We start from the raw sequence: 27,772 nt of genomic DNA, 5'->3' as shown, positions 1-27,772 counted from the left end.
TAATTGCTCACATTATTCACACTATTGAGTATAGTAGAATATCTTGCTATATCTTGCTAGTGAAAAAAAAGAAATCCCTTGTCATACAGCTTTGAAAGGCACATCAAGGCTTCTAATGTTTGACTGATAGATTTTGGTAATGAATGGTGAAGCTGTCATTACTTACAGGCTCCAAATCTCCCATGCTCACAGGCAGTTCACGTATGGCAAGCAGGAGATCCAACCTCTGGCCTAAGTGGGGGATTTTACACATCTGCATAGAATTGAACAGAGAAGGCTTGTAGGGCCAGACACCATTAAAGTCCGTGGCACACATTTCTCACAAGCAAGAGCAGTTAAATGTGTACAGCTTTATGTCTAGAGATTTTGGAAATCTGTTTCAGAGTAACTGGTTCTTGTTTTGGGGGAGGGGAAGGCATGTTAGTAGGAGATACAAAATGGCTTTTACAGATCTCTTTATACACTTTTACTGTCTCAACTCTTTCTCAGATAAACCTTCTTATAACAATTCTTGTTAAGACTGTAAATTTAAGTGCCCAAGAACAGTTCTTTGTAGTGATTTTATCCAGAAGAGGGTGTTAGAAATAGCATGCAGTGTGTTTTAACACTGTGCCTTCCTACCTCCAACATAAACTGATCAACTATATGCAGCTCTGAGGGGCACCCCCGGAACAACTGGTACTTCTCTGCATCCTTCGGTGTCAGCATGTATCTGCAAAACAGCAGACAAAGATCAGATCTCCTCACCCTTGAACACTGCCATAATGTCATACAGTCATTCTACTCCATGCTTTAGAACTTATTCCACTTTCTCGTTTTACATATTACATGTTTATTTGTTAACCATTTATACTTTATTGATATTTGAACCAACAGTGCAAGAGAAGCAACAGTCTGCAGCTAGATCTGCATTTCTGGAAACATTTATACATGCACAAGACTTGACAGTAAGCCAGTAGCGTTCATCTGCAGATCTACAGACAATTTACAATGCCGTGGCCTATTCTGGGGAAGGTAAAACTGTAGCAGAAGGGAATTAATGCTCCACTTTCCAAAGAGGTTCATTAATTCTGTGCATGATACATATGTGCATTCCTTTCATTTACTGGATGAACAACCATCTGACGACATTTCAGAAGCACCTGGTAACAATGCAGACGTTTATGCAGTTATGGCTGTGCTCAATCAGCTTTTCTCCAGCAAGAACTTGTTGGAAATACGAGCAGAGAAGAGCAGGCTGTGTTACGAGGCGGCTTGTTGGAGGCAAACTGTGCCCACCCCACCACACACAATGACATTAATTCCATATGTTCCACATCTGTTCTACCTGCTTTCATTACTAACTGCAGAAACAGTTCTGCAAACTTTAACACTACTGTACCAATGAGGATCAGGCCAGAACTGTAAGGCCAGAATTCAACTCACTCCACAAGGAGTCGGCACATCAACAGTTAAAAAAATAATACTTCTTCACTTTCTTTGCCAGTATCACCCTTTTTTTTCCTGAGATCCCTTTTATCAAAACACTCAATTTTCTCATTTTTACCTCATATTTGCATAATAATGCATGCAATGAAATGGCATAGCTATCACATCCCTTGCATGGGAACTTGAAAGTGCAATGGAAACCTCCCCAAAGTTCACATGCCTCTGAAACGTATTTCTTTCTGTATAATTATTATTTTGGTGGTGGTGGGTTTTTAAAAGTTCCCCAAATTTAATATAATTAATTTTAACGGCAATTTTAAACCTGCAAGCCTCTGTCACTCGGAAGTACTGATACCCTACAGTGAAGCTTCTGTAACACTGGTGACAGAGGTCTTCCTTCTGTGCGCAGCCCTCCCATTTTATCTATGGACAGGATAGATCTGGCATCTCAATAGCACCCTTCCTGAATTTCCTGTTATTTGCAGAAAAATTCGCTTTCTCCAAAACATTGAATTTGTAATAAATAAACAACTGAATCCTAAAGATTACCTTCGTAGTGTCGTAATCTGTTCATCTGTAAGCCCACCACTCTCCTCATGGATAATGTACAGCTTTTCTTTCAGCTCACTTGGTTTTATACGGAAACTTTTAAGAAAAATGCCTGGGGAAAAAAAGGATCCTCAGATTACATGGAAGAAAATGCTGTAGGGAAGAAAAAATCCCCCACTTATTTCAAATTTACTTTTCAGATTTAAAATAAAACAAAAACAAAGAGCTGCTGTTAAGACTAAAGTAAAACTCAGCCTTCATATTTCCTTTAAATACATGTGGCAGCAGACAAGCAAAAATGCACTCATCAGAACATAGCCAGAGCTTGAGGCAGAGCTATCAAGATGCTGTTATCAAAAGGCACTCAGATGTTTATTATTAATATTATATATTTTTATTGCACTCAGATTTACATTCAACATATTTTTTTCCCTGAATCCAAATATCCTCTCTCTACATACATACATATGTATAACTGTAATAAGTTAATATTACGGTACTTTGGTGAATGAAGAAATTAAGATTTCTATTTGTTTGGATTTTGTTCCTTTTCGCTTTGTTTAATTTCTAAGGGTTCCAAGGGAAGTGATTGGAGATTGTGCAACAAAAATGAAGGCAATGTAGTAAACAAAAATTAATTGCTGCCCGTTTCCATCGTTACCACCAAAAGATGAAGAAGCAAAAAAGAAAGCACAAGGGAGTGAACAGAAGGCATCAACAGAGAAAGTAAGAAGCTTTAACTGCTTCTTAGTGAAAGTTGCCCTACAGGCCCTACTAACTCCTCTGAGCCCCACAGGGGGTTGGGAAGGAGAACTCAGGAGGGATGTCTACAACTTCCCACATTTCTGTCTCCAGTCCTAAAAGAGCTCAGAGATTTTCAGGTTATAGGAACATGCTGTGGCCTGAATCAGCTAATAATGGCTCAGGAGAGTGTTGGCCAATGGAGTATATACCTCTTATTCTTCCTCTGACACACTTTCCACCCCTTTAACTCCGTTAGAAGATCTAGCATTAGCGCTAAGCCTGGCAGAACTTTCCCTTTTTCCTTCCCATGCTTTTTATGACTTGTATCTTTCACCTTCCTGTGCCTTTTCAATCCTAAATCTTTTCAGGTAGGATGAAATCTGCAGGCAGCAACAGAGGGAACAATCCACAGCAAAAGGTTGAGTTTTACAACTACAGCCTTTCCACAGACCGTCCATGAAATGTGTTAGATTTTCTTGAACAGCATCAGTATTTGAAATGAGCCACTGAATAATTTCTAGTCATCACAGTTTACAAAAGTCATCAGTTGCTAATTAAAGCGTTCTCTGTCATGAAGAGGTCACATGGGGATGCTTCAGCTCCTTGTCTCTCTTGCATTAGTGCCAAGAACTGGATCTCTAATGGAAATATTTGTGGCACACATTCCACATTAGTTCCTAGTCTCACATTCATAAGTCGTTGTATCTGCCATTGTTACAGCTGTTGAATGTTATTCCCACAGTACTTGTGAAAACCAAGAGGAAGTAGATGAACAGCGATTTGTCCGAACATGGTGATTCACCTTTAAACCAAATCCAAGTCCTGTTCTTCTACAGCATTCACACCCCTTTTGAAGCAAGCAAGTCCCTGCCTACATTCTAAATTTTCCTTCATTACAAAAAGCAATCAGCATTTTTTCTTCAAAATTAAGTAACCACAGCTCCATTTCTACTCATTTCTTTAATTTTTTTCCCCAAATCACCATATCATCACCATATTTCAAGGTATTTTATTAGGCAAAATAAGGGATTTAATGTGGAAAAATCTCACACAGAGAACCAAGCATCCATCAAGTCACGGGAGCGGATGTTTTGATCCCTAAGTCAGTTTTTCACTCCCAAGGTTTCAATTTTGGATTAATGTCCACTTCCCCAAATCTTTCCCTCTGTTAAAGGGGAGCTGCTTTTCTTGTTTCTCTCTTTCTGGTACATTGTTCTCTGTGTGAGATAGCTTAGCTTTTATTTGCATTCTCTTCTACACCAGGTTTGAACTTAGTGTGTAGATCCTTGCCCAGTACCCTAATTTTTCTTTAGAGTTTGGACACTCACTCAAATTCTCAAGAGATTTTCTCCTGCTGCCATCTTGGAGCTTCATCTTTTCAGCGATTAATTTAAGAAATGTGCTTTGCAGCTCTTGCAGGAAGATTAATCAGAATTCTGAGAGCAGGAATAACTTTTGATCTGAGAACTGTCCACTGAAATAAGAATATGTCAAAAATCTCATTGATGGGACTTTAAGGATAAGATTAAGAAGTGGACATAGAATGTCTCAGTGAAAGAAGCTGTAAGAGGAGTAGGATCAAAAGGAAGAACGCTGCTATTTGCAAACCAAATGAAAGAAATTTCCTAAAAGAAACTGGAATAATGTTGCAGATAGAAGTGCTATTACAGCATTCTTTTCATCTAAAACAGGACTTTTGTATCACTCACTTCCTTTTAATCCTTCAAATTATCAGTCTGCAATTGCAATAATTCCAACAAGTTCTTTCCATTTACAGTTCTCAGTTTAAACTTTCCGCAGCCTCCAAAGTATATCCCTTCTTATCAATATTCATAAAGCTGAAATCGCTATGACCTCAAAATGAGCTCTTTACACATGTAATGTTTCTTAAAACAGCACTATCTTACATAATAATAATAATTATTTGAAAGACATCTGTGCAAAAATCAGAGCACTCCTTGCAGACCAGTTACCAAGTTCTGGAGGTTGGTGGCCCTGCCTGTGGCAGAGGGGCTGGAACTGAACCAGGAGGCCTATGCTCACAAATGAGTAGAGAGGCAGATCCACCAAATGGTAGAAATTATGAATAGAAAATGCACAAAAATGGGAGTACGCAGTTCTTACTTACTGAAGTTATGTGCAACTTTTTGATCTAACATGATGTGCTGATTCACTGAAGGGTCATTGCCTGAAAACACAGCCACGTCCTGGATCTGGAACTGCTCGCAGAGTCTGGATGCATCTATCTTTTTCTTGCCTGAGTCACAAGAACCCCAAATGGATTTTTGAATCTAAAAACATAGGAATGACAGGAAAAAGAAAAAGCCAGAAGAACAGGATCACTTTGTTCCATTCCAAACATACAAAGGGCATTCAGGTCATTTTCTGGCATAGCTGAATGTTTAGAGTAACTATACATGTAATCCAGGCTACAATTAGTATGAGTATTATTATTATCTAGTAGTTACTGTCAGTTTCACCCTTACCTTATCACAAGGAACAACATCCCAGTGAAAGGCTTTTGTTCTCTTTGCCAAAGGAGAAAGGCTGCAGGACTGGAAGAACGCAGGTGGGGCTGGTGGCACCTCTGCCCTGCTTATGGGAACTGGAGTAGATGCTGATGCTGGGGCTACGTCTCCCTTCACAGGCTTTGTCTGTGGGCTTGAAGGCTTATTCAGACCAGTTGTTGCAGCACTCACATTGAAATGGAGGGCCTCCTCTTGCTGTTCATTCAGAGCTACAGTAACATTCTCATAATCAGCTTCAGAGGAAGTGTCTCCTTGGGATTCCTCCTGGGACAGAGAGCCATCCTTGCACAGCTGGCAGTACCTTTCTATGAGAGACACCCATTCATTCTGGAGCTTGCTAACATCCTCCGTCCTGTAATTGTGGACAGTAAAGGGTATTCGAAACCTGAAATTGAAGAAAGTCATATGTAAACATAAGAAAGTGTAAATAACATGCTGACTAATACAGCCACAGATATTTCTTATCTAAGCAGAATGCCGTTCAGCACCTTTACTTGCCAAAGGAGCCCAGTGCTGCTGACTCTGACCTTTTCAGACAGAGTTAATTGCTTACATGTCTAAGGTTACAGAGCTGAAGTTTTGCTATGCAGTGACTTTGAGATGCAGTTACCTCCTAACTCCTCTTCTCCACATTGGGAGAAGTTGAACGGTGTGCTGTCTTACCAAGCTTGATGCTTAAGCTGGTCAGAACCTGTTCACATATTTGTCTAATCAATCAATTGATGCAGTTCTTCACTGTCTCCTAACATGACCACTAGATGACCTGTGAGGACACTTCCAATGCATCTTCTCAATTCTACAATGTAGTACTCTTGATTCCTCATTAAAATATTTGTCAGATCACTGCAAGGCTGTGGGAGGAGTTACCTACAAAAATCTGGTGGTCTTATTTCTCCTCTGCTGTATTTTGTTCCAGGGCACTGAAATTCTCTGTTGCCCGACATTGTCTTCAGTTGTTCTGCTTTATCAAAGTATTAATTACCAATAATACTTACAAATATTTCTGTCCTTTGGTCTGGACTGAAAAGGTACCACATTCATTCTCCTTGCTGATGCTCACATTACCACCTGACAAATGAATTGTGTTCATTGTAGGGCATGCATTCCTGCTCTCTGCTCCCAGACCTATGCAATATAAAGTCAGTTCTCCTTCACGTAGTTGTACCAAGTACCTGAAGGGCAGGGAATGAAGATACAGTAAATTTGTTGCTGTCTACTTGTTTATACAATTGTTGTCTTAATGCACTGTTGTTAATGCATTTTCTATTGTCAGTAAGCCTCCATAGTTTTCTATCCTACTCCTCCATGACAGCTGATCCTGTTCCTCTTCATTCCCACATCTCACTGAGGAGAAAGCAGGCACAGTGCTCCCCACTGAAGGGTTACCATCAGAAGTGACAGTGCCCAGGTGTGGGCAATACCTGTTCTAATGCCAAATGATTCCCTGCAGAAATTGCCAGGCCATACATAGTTTCTTTTTGCAGCAGAATCTACTCCTTCAGTCTGTTCTAAGATTCAGCTCTGCTGTTTATGGTAAAGGCCTCACATTCAGTAAGTGTGGGGCTTTACCATACGTGTATTTTGTTCTTATTCCAGAATCTGCATTCTCCTTTGTCCTGAGGTTTACTACATTTCTGTATCACTCTGGCAGTTCCATCAGGCCAGCCTTTCCCTTTGCTCTCTCTAAGGTGTGGCTAGTTGGTTAAGGTTTTATATGAGGAATTTAAATGAGTTTTGCAGCATCAGAACAATTAAACATAAAATACAAATTGCATCTACTCCCACATAAACAGTCAAAGTGATACGAGCTGTTAACAGAGCCGGCTGTTATATCCACCTCTCCGTTCTTGGAAGTAGGAACTTCCAGTTCAAATGGGTCTCCAAATGTTTCCACCATTATTTACTTTGCCGAAAAAAAAAAAAAAAAAAGAGAGGATAAACACCAAGCAGAAAGAAACGAGGGCTTTGCTTCATGAGACAAATAGAAATCAATTTTTCTTTGTTAATGAACTTATTAAGTGTTGAAAGGTGAGAAATGCTGTGACGCACTTGGGGGCAGAGCACACAAGACATTCAGCAGCAGCCTCTTAAAAACAACTGAAGCATTTTATGTGAGCTGTGAAGATTTTTTTGGCAATAATTGCCCTGTGCAGATAATTACAAGATGTTTGTTTTTTTTTCTCTCCCCTCCCTTGACAGTGTGAGCCATGTCTGACCACGGACAAACAGAGCAGGTGTTTTAGAAGGTGGCTCAGAAAAAGGTATGGTTCATACTTCACCCATTCAGTGGACATAAAAGCGTCCTGCTGCAAATCCAACACTCCTTCATGCACCAGGTCACACTCTGCAGCTCTCCCCAAGCAGGGCTCCTCCAGCCTTCTGCATGAGTTACTCTGCATCACTCTGCTCAAAAGGTACATTATCTATAAAACAGGTGGCAGAGAGATTGTATTTTCCATATTAATTCCCTCGAATCAGACATCAGCAGGATTTTTCTACTCTAAAAACAATAGACAGCACTGTAACAAGCACCCAAGTAGGTAAAATTCATTTATGTGGAATAAATTGGGTCTTTCTATGATGCTGAACTACTTAACTGCAAGTCGTTGTTATGCCCACAACCCTACCAGTGCGGATGTCCAGATCCTGCCAGGTGCTAGCATAACATTAGCTGTTATTTATAGCAATCTATCTCTGGCAGTGTAAAAACCCTACCTTCCTTTTATCATCAAGAGACACTGCTTCCAGCTCATAGTCTTGTCTCCCATGAAACACAATGCTGAAACGTCTTCTTTCACTGTCTTCACAGGATTTGACTTGCGAGAAAGGGAACTGCTTCTTAATAATTCCTTTTTCAATGTTAAAAATTGTCTTTGTGTTGAAATCAATCTGGAATAGAAAGTTCTCATTACTTGATTCCATTGCTTCTCTACATTGGAATGGAAAGAGATCATCCCAACTATTATCATACAAGAGCATGCAAGCCATGTATTAGCCCAGCATACATACCTGTCCTGCCTATGATTAGAATAAAAAATGACATTCCCTCACCGAGATAATGAACTGTATTTGTTTTGTCATGAAGAATTTCCAGTATCTTTCATTCACATCATGCAGACCATGCTAAGCCAGTGCTACTGCCTTGTCTTCATTTCTGCTTATTGTTGAAAACCTCCAAAGCAGCACCATGCTCATTGTTATCTCTTACTTTTGAAGGCTGTTGGTAACTAAAGGACTGCCATTAAACTACTCTTAGTTTCCAAAATGGCATGCTCCATGGCTATTATAGCTTTCTCCACTTTTCCATCAGCTTTATGCATAATCAAGACATCTTTTAACTCTGAACATTTGTGGATATTGCAAGAAATAACGTTACACTTTCAAAGCTAAGATGTAGTAAAGACAAAACACCCTTTAGTACATTCAAGATGAAAGAAAGGAGCTCACAGAACAGAGTAACCAGAGATGAAATGCACAGTCTGCCAAATGAAACTGATATAAAAATGTTTTACCATGCTTTACACAGCCTCAGTGAAGCAATAAAACAGAAAGTCTGCTTGTCAGAACCGTGGAAAGATAGTCATCAACACAGCAAAGCCAACAAATCCTGTGAGCAGAGTCAGTCCATAAGGTATTTTACCTTCCCAGCTGTGTTTGCATTTGAGTAAACAGCCAGACCAGGGAATGCAGAGCTCCCCACACAGCCCAACTTGTCAGCTGTGAAAACTGCAGTCCTCCCTTCGTACACCAGAGAGGTACAGATTTAGGATCAAAACTGCATGTTTCCTTAAAACCACTATCAGAACCTTTAAATACAGACCTGAAGATCCCCCCTTTGCCAGTCTTGTCACATAGCTCTGATAGAAGAGAAGGGTGTAATTTGTGAAGTGTGTGTACTATGCACACAGCAATAAACAAGTACTGACACCAAATTAAGTGTCATTTTTAAATTAAATCCTTCACACAATGCTTGGCATCTTCAACTGGAATGGAATCAAGTGGATGACTGCACTGAAGTCAGTGAACCTCCTCCAGTTCCCACCTGCAGAGGTCCTGGTGCAGGAAATGAAAGCTAAGATGGATGGCATCTCTTTCAGAGATATTTCTTCAGAAGTATTTGCATTACCTGCAAGATTCGTTTCTGCCACCGATAGTGTTTGTATTTGTAGATACTGTAGTTAAACAGCGAGCCAGTTAGCAGATCCTGTGAGTCCTGAAAAAACAGAACAGAAATCAGCACGAGGTCCATACTCTATTATTTCTGTCCACTCAGATACAATCATGTTGTCAGGTGAAATCTCCCTCAGTGAGCACTGCTCAAACCAGGCTTTGTAGAAGTGCTCCATGTGGAGGCTGATGGAAGCACCCTCCTGCTCTGATTCCACAGACACAAAATGCCCACAGCTCCTGCTGAACTAATGAAGAGATCACAGATTTGGGTGGAAAATAAAAGAGAGAGCAGAGAAGAGGAAGATGAAGCAGAAAAGAACAGAGTGCATGCAGTTGCACTAGGGACATTTCCAAACACATGACAATGAGCCGTTTACTGGATGCAATAGCAAACAAAGGCAGTCTGTGATTTAAATAAACATATTTATGTGCCCTCAAACGTGGTGAACTGAAATGGCAGATCTTTGCTCCTTGCTGTTGTGTGAGGGTACCCAGTTTGATACCTGATCTCTTGCACTAGCTGTACGGTTTGCTTGGATGGGGGACTACTTTTCTAATCTTCACAAAAAAGCAATGACAAGGAGGTCGTGAGTCAAACCCTTAAACTGCATTTATTTCCTATAATTAATCATCAAAAAACATCAAAGAAGCAGACATAGAAAAGGAACCCTTCCTCTTCTTATTCTGAGAAGATGCGCCCACGTAGTTCTACGCCTCTGAGCTTAACGTTTTTGCTTCCCTTCTCTAAAATGTATGCCACTTCTTTGTTAGGATTTATTTTTGCTTCTCCTCCTACTTCTACCCAGCCAAGAAGTTAAGGAGCAGTTTAGAGATTTCTAAAAATCCCCAAAATCACCAGATTTATCTCAAAATCAACACTGGTTTCTACTGTGCAAAAAAAAATCCTAAGATTTCACTCCTTGCAGGAGATGATCCCATAGGAGGGTGGTTCAGAAACACAGGCTAGAAAAGGAAATAATGAAGGAGTTCTCTGCTGACCCTTCTGTGGTGATGATGGAAAGAGACTGCAACCAGAGGGATACTGGACTGAGAATAAGTAGAGAAATAGAAAGCTGATTTATTGATGTACAGAACTATTTTTCAGGGGATAATAAAGCTCCTGTGGACACATCTGGTGTAGATTCAAACTACTTCATCCAGGTAATGACATGAATGTAACCACAGCACCTACACCATGGGACAGAACACAGCTAACCTGACTGTGGCAGAAGATTTTAGCCAGACACATTTTGTTATAAACTGTAATGTTTCCACAAAGGGAGACTGCAGCTTAGAAAGCAGGACAGACATGCTCCTAACGAATCCAGGCTTTCCAGAACATGCCTGTACATTTGGATGGCTTGCAAAATAAATCAAAGAGTGACCTTACCTTATCGTTGTACACTTCTTTCTGTGCCAAATGCAAAGCTCCTTCAATGCTCACTTCTTTATTTTTCACCATGTTCATAATTTTGAGGATTTTTTCCTGGCTTAACTGGAGAAAAGTCAATCAGATGTTTTTAGAGACTGTTTTCATTTGACTGTCGAAGATACAGACTGCTTGTGATAGTCACAGCCACACTATCTGCCATGAAATTACAATTCCGCTCATATTTTATGTTCTATCCACAACCTACCCAGTAAATATAATCTTCCTTTGAAACCTGATGAGACTCCACAAAATATCAAATACCCAGAGGCCTTTACACTTTTGGAGGATGGGTGGTAATATCTGGAGACAGAACTGCCAGGAGGAAATCTTCTGTGTTAGAAAATCTGGCAAGAAGTGAAAACATCAATTCTGCATGCTTGCCAGTGTCTTACCCTTAGCATAAAGGACTGTACACAAAGAACATGAAAGAAAAAACAGACCGTTAGAAATTTCCAAGATGAAAAGGGGAGAAATTGGTCTCTACTACCAGGTACAGCCATCACATGAACTTATCTAAATACATTAACAAGCAGACACTAAACTTCCCCTTTCTTTTGCTCAAAAAATAGAGGTCGCGCTTTCTATAGGCTTACACATATGATTCTGTGTTACTCTAAAATGAAGAGGGTGGGGACTGATATGCCAAACAAGAGCTGAGCAAGGGAAAGGGACAGTGAAGCAACCATGTGCCCAGGGCTGCAGTCGCTCACACTGTGAAAGCTCTTTCCCAGCTGGACTTGGAAACAACAGGGAACATCTCTTAGTTTTCTTAATACATGAAGAGAAATGTTTGGAAAAGAGAAGTCCTTTTGCATGTTGCAGATTCAGGAAGGTGTGTTAGTCAGTGTGTCTGCTGGCAGTTGATGCAGTCCCCAGAGAGCTCACAAGGCACAGTGTTCGGTACAGGTTATTTTCAACAGGACCTTGTTGTTTTACTGCCTCTGTTAGCTCCCTCTGCACATCTGTAGGCGACAAGGTGGGAGGGATGCTTCAAAAGACAACAGAGGCAAAAATAAAGGCACTTTTCAGCTTATGAGATCAGTCAGAATTGCTTGTCAGACATCTGTCTGGCCTGCTCAGGTTTTTGGCAGCCACGTGTTAGAGCAGTGTTTTACTGTGGAGACCTGAGTAACAGATCCTGACCTTTATGGCTCTGTGCCTGCAGGGCTTTTCTTTCCGTGAGTTACAATTTTTGTGATGCTCATTTTTGTGTTTATTTTTGATGGTTTTTGTTTGTTGTTGCAAAGAAACAAGTTTTGTCAAATTATCCACTGAAATGCCACCAAGTCAGATCGTGTTGTGTTGCCTAATAGAAAGTGACTGGTGCAACCAAACAGAACGTCTTTATGCGAGGTTAGATTAAAAAAGAATTATAATAACATAATTAAATTTAATTTAAAAAAAGGCTAAGAGGAGGAAAATCACTTCTTTGTTATAAAACATTCACGTTAAAGAAATACCTGAGATTGCATTGACAATGCATTCTTTTGCCTGCCAGGTTAAAGAAGTCTGTTTAATGTAGATTAAATTTTCATCACCCATCTAAAATTCAGTATGGCCACTCAGCTGCTTCAAAAGAAAAATCAGTGCCCACAATTGAAGGAAGAGTACAGGGCTCCAGGAATTCTTGCACACCCATTACTCTGCAGGGTTGAGTGTTCATATTTTTGGCCCCAATACAGCATAAAATGTGTTTAGTGGCAAGATAAGAGATTTCTGGCTTATTCTTGGGCAGCTGCCCCTGCAGTGCTTAACTGACCCCTTCTAGTGCTTCCTGCCACTCCTCACCTCACAGAGGCCCTAACAGGTGTGGTGCCGCTTGTAGCCTGAATGCCATGGCAAATATTCCTGTAAAAACCTGAGAAAAGTCTCCAGATTTCCCGGGCATTAACCAAGAAAGTGGAGCTAAAGCCACGTGGTGAGGAATCATTTACAGCTCATTGAACAGATCGACCAAGTCATGCAGTGCATGGGAAACCACTCAGGCATAGGACAAGCTGATATCCTCCTGTGCCTGTTCCTACACTCACTCTTGCACACACACACCAGCTCACCACCCCAGCTGATCAGAGGGTGGCCATGACCCCTCTGCAGTCAGCAGAGACCGCTGAGGGCCTCCAGGTGGCAATTCAGCACATGAGAGACCCACCTCTTTTTCTCCTTTACCTACAAAGGAATGTGAGCTACGTGATATTGCTCAGCTTGTTCTTGTTCTGTGGACCATAATAATATGACAGTAGTAATCTAATGCAGAAAGACTCAAACACCCATGGAGATGCAGAGCTGTCAGTCAGCTCCATGCACATAGGGTCACAATTATTGCAAATAGCAACATGACTCAGTGAGACCTTATTTTGGATTTACTTAGATGAAAATCATACCTAACGTGCACTGAGCTCTATCACTTCCCATGACAGCAAAGCCAAGTCATGCAGAAATCCTGCTCTGTACAAACGAGGAGATGTTTCCATTCTAACCCAGTCAAGCTTTTCATTGCTATTGCTAAGAAGTCATTACACTTGTCCTTATTAAACATTAACAGCGTGAAACACTCTGCTCTGCTTGTTACAAGTAGTAAGAATCAAACCAGCTGTGGCTGCTGCTGTACTGATGGCCCTCCTCTGCACTGCACAGAAACAGCACTCCATCAACACTGCCAGGGTCAGCCCTCCAAGAACTAAGGGGACTCAGAATGAGGGGGAAGAGCCAAGTCATGACTATATTTCTTTACAGAGGTCTCATGAATTTCTTGGCATTAATCTGACTGAGAGCCATTTGTCCACATGAGAAACATGCAGTTTCAGCACACTTGCCTGATGTATTTTTGATCCAGCACAGAGCAATATTTTCATTCATTTTGAAGTTCAAGTTTTTAAACATAGAATTTAATCATAGATTTTGGTTTTCATCTACAAAAGCAGGTTGAAGAGGCTTAGAGGTAAAGCCTCTGAGGGCTTTCTGCTCACTCAGTGCCTTCCAGCTACAGTACACATCACTTTTGCAAACCAAATACAGCGCAGAAACTTAATAAGTGCCAGGATACGATGCAGTGATGGACCTCTTATGAAATTTCAAGTAGCAGCTTCCTTCTCTGAGCTGTGACTCTAAAGAAAACAGGTTGCTTTTTTTCCTTTCTTTTTACACTGGTTTGCTTTATTGTGGACATTTTACTTTTTCCCATCCCCACGCACAGCACTGCCTGCATGCTGAATGTGTCATTTATGTGATTTTAAAGACAGCAGATGCAATCCAGGTTGCCCTAGGAGTTCCAGTTCAGTGTTATCAACTTTCAGCTCCTTACAGATTCACTTTTACCCAACTTGGCCCACAATGTACCACATTGTCCTGTATGTTTGCAGGGGAGTAGCAGCCTCTTATAACTGAGGGTATCCACAAAAAAATCCCTTCACTTGTAATTTCCATGCAGTATCAATAAAGATGACCGATGTGACATTTATATGTGGCAACACCATCTTTTGTAGCCAGTCATAGCGACAGACTAATATTATTTGTCAAACAGTGCTGCTATTCATCAAATAAATTACGCGTCTGTAATAATGTTTTGCATTATTTGTTCAGATCTAGAGCTGTCTGAATAATATCTGTCAACATTTATTCAAGGAAGGTATTAATCAAATAGTAGCTTGATTTCCTTACAAACACTGGAAATTCTGCCACTTTCAGTAGGAGATAAGGGAGCTCAAACATACTTTAATTCAATGTATTATATAATGCATTAGTGAATAAGTACCGTAACAACAAAAAACATCCTGAAAAGCTAGCCTCAAAAATATGTAGGAATCTAGAATATGAACTGGAGTGAAATGCATGCAGCACAGCTTGCAGTGCGAAGAAGCACATCTCAACTGGCAGTTCTGCAGAACCTGCAAACATTTAATTCATAACAACAGCAGAACCAAGGAAGCTGAGCACAGCACATGAGTGCTAAACAGTAAATACGTGGGTATGTAGATAGCAAGGAACAGGATAACACTTCAGAACCTGATTTGTGTCCTTTCAACCCCACTGTCACCAACAGCTTCTCCAGCTAGACCCTAGTCCCTCTGCATGCCAGTATGATGAACAGTGCAAGATGGGACACACAGTTTTATTACATTTCAGTTGTTATTACTTCAGGTGAAATCACTAACATCTGTCACGCTAGATGACTCGCTCTTTGCATGACCTATTCCACTGCCCTCCACAAGATTTTCCAAAGCCAAACGCATTGATGTTGAGGGAACCAAATGCAAAAACTTGGCCTGTGCCCTTTTTCCTCTGTGAGAGCCCTGGGAGCAATAAAGAGGCTTTGTTCTCACTGTGCCATCGCCCTGGGTTTGCCTCAAGCCTCACCTCACAAACCTTTCCATGAACATCTCACACTTCTCAGTGCAAAGTCAGATTGTGCAAACAGGGCAGGATTCTCCTCAGCTCCCCCATTCTTCTCAAAGCACACAGGAACTGAAAGCCATGCGGTGCTGGGAACATGCTCAGAACCAAACACTCCATCACCTTCAGCCTATATATTACACACCCATTCCTTCCACCAATTGCTCTTTACCCGGGGACTTTCCACCAGTCCGTGCTGCCAGCCTTCCCAGGGAAAGGGGACTTTTCCACCACTTCTTTCACCAGACTTTCATACATTCGAGCAGAACGCTACAAAAACTATAAATCTTGCAGGAACGCTCTGACAAATTCAGTATTGCTGCAAGTTGATGTATTTTCAGTTCTAGCACGTCAATCTGATCAAATACCAACATGATTACCAAAAACCGCATTTGCCTACAATGCAAAACTCTTTTTTACCACTCTCCTATTATCTTATGAAAATTCTTCCTCTCTCACAGCAGCAGAAAGACTGGTTTACTCCCTTTGTCCCCTTTTTGTGTCAGAAAACCCTTGCACATTTCACATTTACCCAGTCCAAAAACACACAGTTTTATACCCACCATCCACAAACGCTTTCTGATCTATTAAACCAGCCCAACCTTGCACCACATGGTACCCAATTGCATTAAACAGTCTACTACAAATTTCCTACCAACAAAATACAAAGACCCTGTCAGTCTCCAACACTCCACCTCATCCATTATGCACAACAGAGCACTCCCACATGAGCCATCACTGCTTCTGCCTTTACCTGTGAAAAAGCATCCTGTGTTCTGGTGTTATCCATGGCTGTGGAGATTCTGTTGTTTCACCAGCATCCCATTGGGTTACAAACTGTTCATTAACCAAACCTGCTTTTCCCCAGCACCGCTCTCTTCTGTTTTCTCTGCCTCTCTCATGAAATCTTGCAGCCCACAGTTTTTATTAAGCCTTACTTCCCTTTATGCTGAGAACTGAAAGAAACATTACTTCCTTACGGCAGCTCTGCGAAAAGACAAAGAAGTTGTTTGCTTTTCTTGAACCGATATTTACGTTCCAGAGACTTCCTGCAGTCGCTGAGCCATGAACAGCAACGTTCTGATCTATTGCTGCACATTGCATCCATCTGAACAACCAACACGTTCCTCCCCAAAACAAATTCCACACTCGATGTAAAAAAAGTTTGTCTGAGGAATTGCAATTGCAAAGCTTGATCTTCACAGCCACACCTCCATGCACAGCAGCCACTGTTAGTTACTGTTAGTGTACATCTTCAAACTCCAGCATGAATACACGCACGTTGGATCAAAGCACAAACACACCTGCAGGTTCTCTTACAAGATGGCTGTAAAGAAACAGCAGCACTTTAAACTCTGCCTTTGTGATCTGCATTGGAGGAAGAAAATCTAGCAATTGGAAGAGTGAATTATCAGGAAGCCATTCCTGACATCTTACCAGACATCTGGCAGGTGGGTCTCATTTCAGTTTGTGCACAGCACTGGAAATGATTTTACAAGTAGAAGAAGAGGAAGTTGAGATGTTCCGTTCAGAAGGGGCAGCCAAGAGACTGCTTGTGGATCCAGGCTGCCCCAGCTCTGCATCACTGCGTGAATTAATTAAAGAATTAATTAAAAGAAAGGTCAATATACGGTAATAAAAACAAATTTCAAATTGCTAATGTTTCTAATTAAAAAATACGTCCTACTCTCTGACAGAACATTAGCTTAACAAAGGGCAAAAAAGTAGCATGGCTCAACTACATCCAGCCCCTTGCAAAGAAATATCCCATAAAGGACTGCCTGTCCTTTGATGCGTTCAGCTCTGCCTGCTCTCTGCCATGCATGACAGATTGAAAATTCCCCACTAAAGTGGAAAGTGAAATGATGGGAAGCACGTTCCTGTGACAGATACCTGAAGCCATTTGGTTAAAATAAAATCGCAACTAATTCATCTGGAATGAAATCTGTAATATCACCCTTTAGAGACGTCAGTCCCTGAGGAACGACCATTTTCTTTTGGAAAGGAAGAACTGAGGAACTTGTTTTCTATAATGGGATTATGGCAGCGTAGAACGTTTTAGAATGGGAAAATGACAGGTTTCTTTCATGACGGTTCTGCGGTTACCAGGCAGTCTTCCTCCCTCCGCTCTCTGCTGAGCAGCCCTTTCTGTGAGGTTACAAAGTACCCGAGGAAGCAATCAGTCAGATCAGAGCCCAGTGCTACATTCAGAGCAAATGTTTTCAATTAATCTGAAGTCATTAATTACACCTTTCTTTAATAAAGGATCTGGAATAATTTTCTTTCCTTCTTCTAAGTTAATTGATTCAAACATATGCCAGGATTCTGTTTTGCAGGAAACACATGGGAACATCCTTTACTTAACCAAACCACTCTCCAGCGAGGAGGAATACAGTGCAGGAAAGGGTTACAAACCAACAGAGACAGTAATAGAAGGAAAGTGAGGTGAGGAGTTGTGTCAGTGGTGAACTGTGGAAGAATGAACTGGGGGAAATACAAGTAACTGAAGACAGAATAGTTCTGTTTCCTAAAGGGAATAGGAAGAATGGATGTGCCAGAAGCAGTAGAGCAACTACTCCAAGGGAAGCATGTTGCAATTCCAAATCTCATGTCTTAGACTATCTTAATGTGTGCAGGAAGGAACTGTGTGAGATACGGAGTAAAGAACCTCGTGGCATTAAGGTCTGGTGTGAAATTTGGAGCTGAAATGTACATTCTCCTCTTCATTTGATGTGATGGATGGAGCGACTGTGCCAGGAAGTACTGAATAAAAGTGGAAAACCAACCCATCGTTTCAGAAGGAAACCATTTTTTAAGCTTTTTTTTTGTCCTTTCCTCTTTCCCCCAGTGAGAACCCAGCACAGGAATTGATGGCACATCACGTTTTAGGTATTTCTATTTGACCCAATGCTGATCCTGCTTTAAGGCAAGGAAAATATTTATGCAAGAAAGATATTTATGCACAACCGACGATGCTCCCCTGAACCGAGAGATCCCCTGTGCATTGCATGCAAGAAGATAAAGGAGGTGGGGAGATGAATGGAAGATTAACAGTTTTAAATGAAAACTGACTGTACGAGACCACGAAGTTAAATTCAACTCGAGAGTGACATCTAGTGATACTCAGTTGTTACTGTAGTATTATCGCCCATCAGTCAGGCCCACGGTGCTGTACTGCTCCGCTTCTCCTGGGTCAGCGTACAGTCTTTAAGCTGGAAGTTGAAACATCTTTCTGTACAGAAGAAAAAGAACAGCTTTGTCCTGTTCACTACATAACTGTGACTTGGAAACCAAGCCCGAGAAACAGGTGGTTTTGGAGAAGTCAGTTGGATTATGAGGACAACAAGCTCCTTTTCTGTACTCTTCTTCTTGCTCTTTGCATCAGAGGTGAAAGAAGCTTAGGAGCTGGGAGGCAGAGATGATGCATCCATCCATTAAACTGAAGAGGTGCACAGCTGGTGCCTGGCTGGGGCCTTCTCGGCTTTTTGTGGGATTTTCTGTCTTATTTTGTAAAAGCAAATATTCTCAATTGTCACTATTCTGCCTTTGGTAGCAGTTCACTGCCACCAGTCAGAGGAAAGAGGAGAGCCCGCACACTTCTGAAAACAGATCTTCATTTTGAGTGATCTCCTGAGTTCACAGTAACAAAGGCTGCCCACAAGATGGCACCAGACACTACCCTTATCTCAGCTGGTAAGAAAAGTGGGCTAGCAACGAAGTTTGAAACAAAAAACATACAGGAGTTAGACACCCTAGATTTGGAAGGCAGCCACAAAATCTCATCATATTCACCGCAGAATGCTGGAAGTATTTCATTCCTCCTGCTTTGGCATCTAATTAACCAGTAAAGGAATGGTAGCTCACCAGGTATGGGTGTAATATCCCTAGCACTTATACACACATTATATATGTTTAATGTTGCATCCTTTCTGTTCCCCGTGCCAGGAGCAGCAAGGCTGCACAGCATCTTCAGAAGCTTCTAATCCATCAGCAAAAGCGTCCTTGGTGAATTCAAATGACATCTAATTATTGCAAATGAAATCTAATTAATCTATCAGAAGTTAAGGTGGGAAATGGATGCAGCCTTTTCACTTTTCCTTATACCTTTCCTTATCAAAGCAACATTCAGTACAAACAAAAACTTAAATGTCAGCTTTTTTTCTCGTGTTAAAGGGGAAAATGTGCTACTCAGAAACACCTCACTGTGCATCAATAAATACAAGGAAAGACGTGTAAATGACCTCGTGCATTTGAAGTGGGGGAAGAAGAAAAAAAGAACAAGAAATGCTGTGAGTCTAATGAGGCATCAACTCCTGCCTTTAGTGACAAATAGATACCAGGTTTCACACATTACATTTGCTTTCTAACACTACTTGCCTTTCCAAACACAGATGATTCTAACAGCAAACATTCCATTCTTAGGCAGCACAGTTTGGCAAGAAATACACAGCTTACACCACAACTCTCAGAATCCAGAGAAGGGAAATGTTCCAACCCTCTCATTTAAATCTCATTTTGCCTTTGAAGGGTGAAGGGCACCAGCATGACTGTACCTGCAGAGTTGGTTTAATGGGCACATAGGCTTTTACTAGTCCTAGTTACTGCTTAATCATAAGAACTAACCAAAGGTTGTGTCACTCTGTTCTAGAAACTATTTACAAAGAGGATGCAGGTAAAAAAACATTGAAGATGAGTTTCTATTTACAGCCATTGGATGGCATTGAGGTCACATCTGCTGAACACCGAAAGAACAGAATAGGAAAGACTTGGACCCAATCGACAAGGCAAAAGTTAGGCTTAATTGATGGTTAAAATTAAGGGATATGTTCTGCGTGAAACAGCCTGGGAGCTCTCATCCAGAGCCAGAAAGAGGAAACTACTATGGCAGTTTCCCACTGGATTCAGGAAAGTCCCATACTCTGAAAGGAGAACTTAATGAAAAGCCACTTTTTATTGTGACTGTTTTCCCCCACAGTTTCTTTTTCCTCTTTTTTCTTCTTTTGTCTGCCAAGGATGCTTCTTTTGTATCCTTCAGATGGGCAGCCGCACACATAGATACGATTTTAAGCAGCCCACAGCTGGTACTTCAGCAGGCATGAGAGCAGCTGAGAACAAGTCCAGCACGTGGTGCATCCTTAGGACTCAGCATTTAATAGTAGCAGAAAGAAAGATTTGATTTCCTGGTCTAGTTTTTGTTTTCTTTTTGCTGTCCTTATCTGTGCATTTAACCTGGATGGAAGCAACGTGGGACTCCAAGCACAGCAATAAATGGAGGCCATCCTGCTTCTCTCCCAGTATCATCTGCACATAACACCTGATATCATTGAACTCTGTCTGTATCCAAAGTCTTACGGCCACCTACGGGGCCTGGAAGGAGGGCAGCCAGCTGCATTAGATGAACAGGGGTTGGACAGTCAAGCGTACACAGTGCTCAGCCCCAGCACAGCAGGACAAGGAGGTTTATGAACACAAAGGCTGCAGTGTTTTCCAGAGAGACAACGGAAATACTCCAGGGATTCTTGGCACTGATGAAGCTGAATGCAGCTGGCTCAATCATGTCTGCTTGTCTTTCAACCTGTACACTAGAGGACAAAACTGATGCTCAGTATTATCAGTCTGAAGCACTTAAAATCCACTGAACATGACAAAGCACCTGCAGGTGCTGCTAAGTGCTTTGCAATCAGGTCTGCTTTGTCTCCTTTTGTACCTGGGTGAGAAGGAAAATTGCATATAACCTCCAAAAGTTGAGTCTGGTTAAACAAACCTGCTAACTGGCTGCAATTATAAAATACTCATCTGAAAGCCACCTCATTGCAATCACTACCAGACCTCCCTTCTCTCACTAAGCACAAAGGCTGGCAGCCTGCTCCTCGCTCCAGCCAGAGCTGAATGGAAACTGAGCAAGTCCACTCCAAAAAAGTGCAAACTCTCCTGTAGCTGCATCTCCAGAAAATATTATTGTGACTATTAGAGCAGCCTGTCCATTTTAGCATTGCAATGGATGTGATCAGTAATTATATCTCTGCAAAAGCAGTAGAATTGGTCAGCTGAGCAGAACAGTCCAAGGCTGAAGCACCATGAAACAAAGAAGAGAGTCATGCCTTAGAGATCGTGTTCAGTCAATCTGGATACTCCCAGTACACCTCAGCCCTCGTGTCTGGACTCCCAGGACTGGATCTGGCTGAGCTTCCTTCACTTTTCTGCCTCCTTTTACAATTTATCTATTCTTCCTCCTGCATGTAATTGAACTTCTTGTAAGCAAAAGTTCTATTCTGTCGTGGGTTTTGCGTGTGTGTGTGTGTGTGTGTTTTATTATTAAACAAAACAAAGTAGTAGGTGTTTGTAGAAGAAAGAAGCCCCTGTCAAAAACACCTGCCAGGTTTCCCTTGAAGAAAGATTCAGCTGCAAGCTCTGCTGGATTTTTCTGCCTTTGAGTCATTTCTCCAGCTGATGGCTATTTATGGATGAAACCATCATGTTCAAAACAATACATCATATAATGATTCATACATGCTTTATACTGATCATGACTCAAATCTGGTTTTGCATTTTAACTGGAGTAACAACTTCATTTAATTCCTAACACAAGTAGTGCAGCCCATTGCTGCGGCCAACCAGATGGGGAAGATAGGATTCTATTAGTTCAAATTGCAAAATACTCCTAGGAATTGGTTTTCTTGTGGGAGCCTATAGCATAAATGCCCCTACACCAGCAGGTGACCCAGAGCCAAACCCAGGAAGACTTTGCCCCAATGGTGGGTACTTCTTCCCACAGACAGAAGCTGTTCCTCCCATCCTTCCATGGAACCAGAAATTCTTTCCCCAGTAGAAGTACCCCCCTTGGGAGCTCTTCTGGAACTGGTGCCCAAGGGTGCAAAGGGCTGAAACTGGGGCAGTCCCAGAACTGCTCAGTCTCAGACCCATCCATCCCATAGCATTGTGCTCAACTGAACTGCCCACGAGCATTACTAGAAGAATCTTTGTTTAAAAGGGCCTGATATCAGAGCAGTGCCACATAACCACGTACTCTGAGTTAAAAAACAAATAAGACTTTGTAGATATTCAGGTGACAACAGCAAAGCTCAAGTGCAATGAAGCCGGAAGGCAGGAATACTTCATGTCACTGGACATGCTTCCAAGGAAACCAGACCAACATTACATTTCCATTCTCACAAACTGAACAATAGAAGAAGAAAAAAAAAGAGGCAATTGAACTTGAAGAACCCCATCCTTGAAGACTGGACTACCACGGATTGTCTGAGAGTGAATTCAGCTACAAATTAACTTCCAAATAAGTAAGCAGCTGGGGCTCCAGCCCACCTGGAAAAACCCTTTGCTGCCTACACACAACAGCATGCTTCTGAAGCTGGGGGGGAGGAGGAGGATAAAAACCCCATAGAATCAACTAGCAGGAGCCGGAGATACACATCTGCGCTTTGCTTCATTTGTGAGCGAATTTAGGAACGAAAATAAACAAACCCGAACCATCCGGTGGCACCTTCCCCTCTCGGGACGAACGCACCGCGCAGCGGCGGCTGCAGCCAGCAGGGGGCGCTACTCGGGCTGCGCCGCGCCGAGCCGCGCTGTCACTCAGCGAGCCGCCCGCTCGGCAGTGGCCGCTGCTCAGCGAGGAGGATGGAGTAGGAGTTGGTTTCCCCCTCACACGTGTATAAAGCCCTTGGGGGATCTTTGTCGGTTTTTCGTTGTTTTACCTTTCTTACCATCGAAGCCCCGAGCTGCAGCAGCCCGGTCGGCAGCACAGCGGGGGCTTTCGGCAGCGGTTTCAGAGCCGGCATCGTGCTGCTGCTGGCTTCTCTCTTCGGAAAAAGCAGCTTGATGCCCGATTTTGAGTTCGCTTCCTTCCGAGGCAGAGCAGCAGCCTGGGACTGACACGAGACTCACTGTAAATGAAGATTCTCCTTTTTAGGTTTCTGCTTGCAGAAGTGACCAACGAGAACTCCTGCTTGATTTTGCCCCACGTGCATCGCAGCGACTTGGAAGGAAATATTTTTCCTTTTGCTTTTCTCTTTTTCCCTTCTTCCCCCCCTCTTTCTTTGCTTCTTCTAAGCTTTGCTCTGCCGGCTCTGTCATCTCCTGCAAACCTGGCTGACCATGAACAGCACACACTTTGCCTTTTCGTTTCAGCCTGTGCTGCTTAACGTGACCGAGGACGTCAATGACTCAATTCTCAGCAACAGAAGCAGTGATGGATTCTGTGAGCAGGTCTTCATAAAAGCTGAGGTCTTCTTGACTTTAGGGATCATCAGCCTGCTGGAAAACATCCTCGTCATTCTCGCAGTGCTGAAGAATGGAAACCTGCATTCTCCCATGTACTTCTTCCTCTGTAGCTTGGCTGTGGCAGATATGTTAGTAAGCATGTCAAATGCCTTGGAGACCATCATGATTGCAATCCTGAGCAGCGGCTATTTGGTCATTGATGACCACTTCATTCAGCACATGGACAATGTTTTTGACTCAATGATATGCATTTCTTTGGTAGCCTCAATTTGCAACCTCTTGGTTATAGCCATTGACAGGTACATTACTATTTTCTATGCTCTCCGTTACCACAGTATCATGACTGTGAAGAAAGCTTTAACCCTAATCGTGCTCATTTGGATCGCCTGCATCATCTGCGGCATCATATTCATTGCCTACTCGGAAAGCAAAACGGTCATTGTCTGTCTCATCACCATGTTCTTTACCATGCTCTTCCTCATGGCCTCCCTTTACGTTCACATGTTCCTGTTTGCACGCCTGCACGTGAAGCGCATCGCAGCCCTCCCTGTGGATGGGGTGCCGTCCCAGCGGACCTGCATGAAGGGCGCAGTCACCATCACAATACTGCTGGGTGTCTTCATTGTTTGCTGGGCGCCTTTCTTCCTTCACCTCATTCTCATCATTTCTTGCCCGATGAATCCATACTGTGTCTGCTACACTTCACATTTCAATACTTACCTGGTCTTGATAATGTGCAACTCTGTAATCGATCCGCTCATTTATGCCTTCCGGAGCCTGGAGATGAGGAAGACTTTCAAAGAAATAGTATGTTGCTGCTATAGTGTAAGCGTGGGACCGTGCATGCTGTGAGCTCCTGGCTTTGTGTGGGAGCAGAGGAAGCATACAGTAGGTGTATGAATGTGTACGTGGACGTAGATACATAGCAGCTTCATTTTAAAGCACTGCTTGAAGAAAGGGCACAGGAAAAAAGCTTCTATTGAATGCCTTGATTTATGCTTTTTCAAGGTGAAACGATTCAACTAAATGATTTGAAGCTATTTAAATAGCCGTAACAAAGCGAAGTCCAAAGCAGCTTGCAAAATAGATGGAAAAAAATATATGTGAAATAAGGAAAAAAAGAATCCTGAAAGTGAATGTTACCCTACCGAGAATGGGATAATATTCCGTCTGTCTCCTCCATCTGCACCTGTTGCTTTATCTCTGTGCCTCTATCAGTGAAGTCAGTGCTTCTTAAAAGATTCCCTTAGGAACCTCTCTGGAAAGCTACTCACCCACAATCAAATCAGAACACGGAGAGGTGGCAGCTTTGCTCTGATGTCGCCACTTTTTAATAAAGGAACAGGCTGACATTTGTGCTGCTTGCTATAAAGCCAATCAAGAAAAGTCTTAAAAGGATGGAAGCAAACCATCCCCAGCACTGAACTATGGCTTCTGTAAAGTCAGCTCAGTGAGAACGAACGACTGTGTGACAGTTTGATTTACACAGCTGATGGGCAAGAGTGACTCGTTTGAAGATGGCAATTCCATTCCTTATAGTGGGATAGCGGTATTATATCCTCAGAAGTCTTTGAGAAAGCGGCTTGCACTGAGTAATGTATTTGGTATGCTGATAAATCAGATGTCTCATGTTGATAATTATTATCCAGTGATATTCCTCCCTTGAGAATTTCCAAATCCGGGGGAGGTCTGAAGACAGAGCTGAATATAATGAATAGCTAAAATGCCAAATCACTTAACACAAAGCTGCAGTAAATCTACACAGACTCTTTGGAAGCAGCCGTTTGGCTGAGTGAGGTACCTGCTAACAGGCAGATGTGGCTCTGTGCACTGACTGGTGTATGTCCTGGGTCAGTCTGTTTATACTTAAAGAGCTTTAACCTGGCATCAGTGGATGAACACTCCTGTGCTGAAATCAACACGTCCTTTGCAGTCATTTTTATGTGCAAGTCGTTGGCATGAAAAGCACACATCTTCAGCTATACTAGTTCAGTCTGTTCCTCTGCTTCTGGTAGGAAAAAAAACCACATGAGAGGCACTCGAGTAGCATCTCATAACCGAGCAAAGGCAGACATGAGTTGTGTGTATTACAATGTACAGGCTGTGTTGCTATCATCACAGTGCCACACTAAGAAAACTCTAAGCCATGTTAAAGTCTGCTTAGCAGCCTTCTGATATCTTGCTTCTAGTAAGGGCAGTTGCCTGAAACCCTCAGGAAAACAAAGTCTATTGCTTTCAAGCGGCTAAAAGCTCTCATTTGAATGTAAGCCTTTCTCTCATTTCTTCCTTTCATTGCAATTGCTGGGCTGTTATTTCTGGGGCTCTCATTGTCAGTCCTGCAGACCAGAGCCTCCCAGTCCCTCCTTCCTCCAGATCTGCATCATGGCCTGGCCCAGCCCCCACCCAGCTGATGGGATTTTACTGCTGGCCCCTGGACCCTGCTCTCACTGCCCACAGGAAAGACATGTCCCACTGAGTCCACACACTGGCCTAGAATATTTGTTTGAATATGCTTTATTCTCCTACAACACGTATAGAAGGCATGCTAACGTTCTAATCCTGTGGAGCTTATCATTTTCATAGGGTCAAGAACCATCTCTCCCTTTGCTCCAACCCCATTCTGCTCATCAGCCCAAACCGACCTCACGTTCACCATTTCCCTTGCACTCTGATCACACCTGAAATTCCCAAGTTTTCATCTCCTCCCATAAAGCCATTCCCCAACCTTCCACCTCCCCAACATTCCCACTGTTCCACCACTCACCTAATTTCATGAATACATTTAAAATAAAAGAACTGTTAAAAACAAACAACCCACACCAAGGTCCTTTGGGCACATAGCAGAACAGGTATAGATGGCATTTCTGCCATGGTTCAGGTGGCAACCAGAAAAAATCCCAACAACCATCAGAAAGCTCAAGCTGAGTGCTTTCAGCCCATATCTGCATCTCACAAATCACAGCTGGGCAGTAGTAAAACCTGTTTTGTTGGCTCTGGTTTTTGCAACAGCAGATACGGTACATTAAGATGAAATCAGCACAGAGTATCTTGTAACAGACCTTTCCTTACTGTGCAAAATTATACCTACTTGTAAAAATCCCTACCTGCTGTCACTATTATGTACCTTAATTCTACAGAGCATGGTTTGCCATGATTTCCTGCCTCAGGTTATTGTGTATTTAGCTCTTCTTGTGCCTCATGCCTTATTTTTCTTTTTAAACACAATTTGAGATGAGACTTTGATTCATGCTGTGCTGCACATTTGAGCAAAAAATAAATAAAAAGGTCTGTTGAATAAAGCAGTCTGAAGACATCACTCAGGATCGTGTTTGCTTTTCCTGGAGCACCACTCCATGTCAAACCACAGTCTGTGTGATCTGGTTCACAAGATTAGAAATAGAGTTCAACACTGGGAAAAAAAAAAAACAACCCTCCTCATTGTGCATAGCAGCAACAGAGACAGGAGTGAGAAAAGGAGCTCCTCCATCCTGCATGCAGATGTGATGCAAAGAACCCACAAACCCCGCCAGCACTTCTCCCACCACTGGGCACCAAAGGCACAGCCCCTGCAAGGATGGATTTGGGGTTCACAAGGTGTCTGCTGTTTCCCTTTAAGTAGGACAAGAAATGGCAGAGATAACACCCCCCCCTTCATTTAAAGATGCAGTTAGTGCAAATTCATTGAGGAAAGAAAAAACAAAACAAAACTGCTTACCTCCAAAAGAAGACATAACCATAAGGATCCCTAACAGGAAATGTATGCCAACCCTTAAATGAGGGCTGGAAGTGGTGGATCCTGGCTGCAGCCCTTCCATCACTCAGCTGCACTGCTTACACCTGAGCTGCCCTGGGTTGGTCCTGCCTCCCCACCTGGTGCTCTATCACTGCTTCAGGCCTTGACTCAGCATTTCTGGTGCAGGCAATCAAAGCACACTTAATATTATCTGTTGTGCTGATAAGTTACTCCTTGTGCCAGGGCTAAATATCTGTTGTAAACAGTTCTGAAATTCTGGGGGTTTTTCAACTACAACATTTACAATAAACCATGTGGAACATGTATTTCATTTCTCTGTTTATGAAAAGCAAACAGATTTTAATTGCAGGTATTTCTTTCTCTTGTGATTATGAATAAGAAGGCATTTATAAAGTCAGACTTACTTTGAAGAGCCTCAAACCCACAGTTCTTCCATTTCAACTGTCTGTATAAATCATAAACAGCCAGTATTCATCTTCAAGCACTAATTGCTGCTATTTCTAGTGTGCTCTATACTCTTCTATTGAGTCAGTGTCAGAA

General features: G+C 42.2%; 2 protein-coding genes across 2 annotated transcripts in view; one reads left to right on the top strand and one right to left on the bottom strand.

Annotated features, from left to right (window-relative positions):
• The window catches only part of LOC140259329 (uncharacterized), a 51,426-nt gene that overhangs the window by 6,576 nt on the left and 17,078 nt on the right, over positions 1-27,772 (bottom strand). The window contains exons 3-14 of the mRNA XM_072350541.1: positions 16,678-16,825; positions 15,995-16,227; positions 10,810-10,914; positions 9,376-9,462; positions 7,965-8,138; positions 7,524-7,672; positions 6,245-6,421; positions 5,208-5,634; positions 4,850-5,012; positions 1,978-2,089; positions 622-712; positions 167-253 (exon numbers count right to left, since the gene is read on the bottom strand). Coding sequence (XP_072206642.1) covers positions 167-253; positions 622-712; positions 1,978-2,089; positions 4,850-5,012; positions 5,208-5,634; positions 6,245-6,421; positions 7,524-7,672; positions 7,965-8,138; positions 9,376-9,462; positions 10,810-10,914; positions 15,995-16,030 — 1,608 coding nt within the window. The 5' untranslated portion in view covers positions 16,031-16,227; positions 16,678-16,825. The remainder of the gene's footprint in view (positions 1-166; positions 254-621; positions 713-1,977; positions 2,090-4,849; positions 5,013-5,207; positions 5,635-6,244; positions 6,422-7,523; positions 7,673-7,964; positions 8,139-9,375; positions 9,463-10,809; positions 10,915-15,994; positions 16,228-16,677; positions 16,826-27,772) is intronic.
• Positions 21,869-26,725, top strand: MC3R (melanocortin 3 receptor). Its single transcript, XM_072350542.1, has one exon. The coding sequence runs from the start codon at positions 23,353-23,355 to the stop codon at positions 24,328-24,330; it is 978 nt and encodes a 325-aa protein (XP_072206643.1). The 5' UTR covers positions 21,869-23,352; the 3' UTR covers positions 24,331-26,725.

The sequence above is a fragment of the Excalfactoria chinensis genome, chromosome 15 (assembly GCF_039878825.1).
Source record: "Excalfactoria chinensis isolate bCotChi1 chromosome 15, bCotChi1.hap2, whole genome shotgun sequence".
Classification (NCBI taxonomy): Eukaryota; Metazoa; Chordata; class Aves; order Galliformes; family Phasianidae; genus Excalfactoria; species Excalfactoria chinensis.
This window is presented reverse-complemented; position numbering and strand designations above follow the sequence as displayed.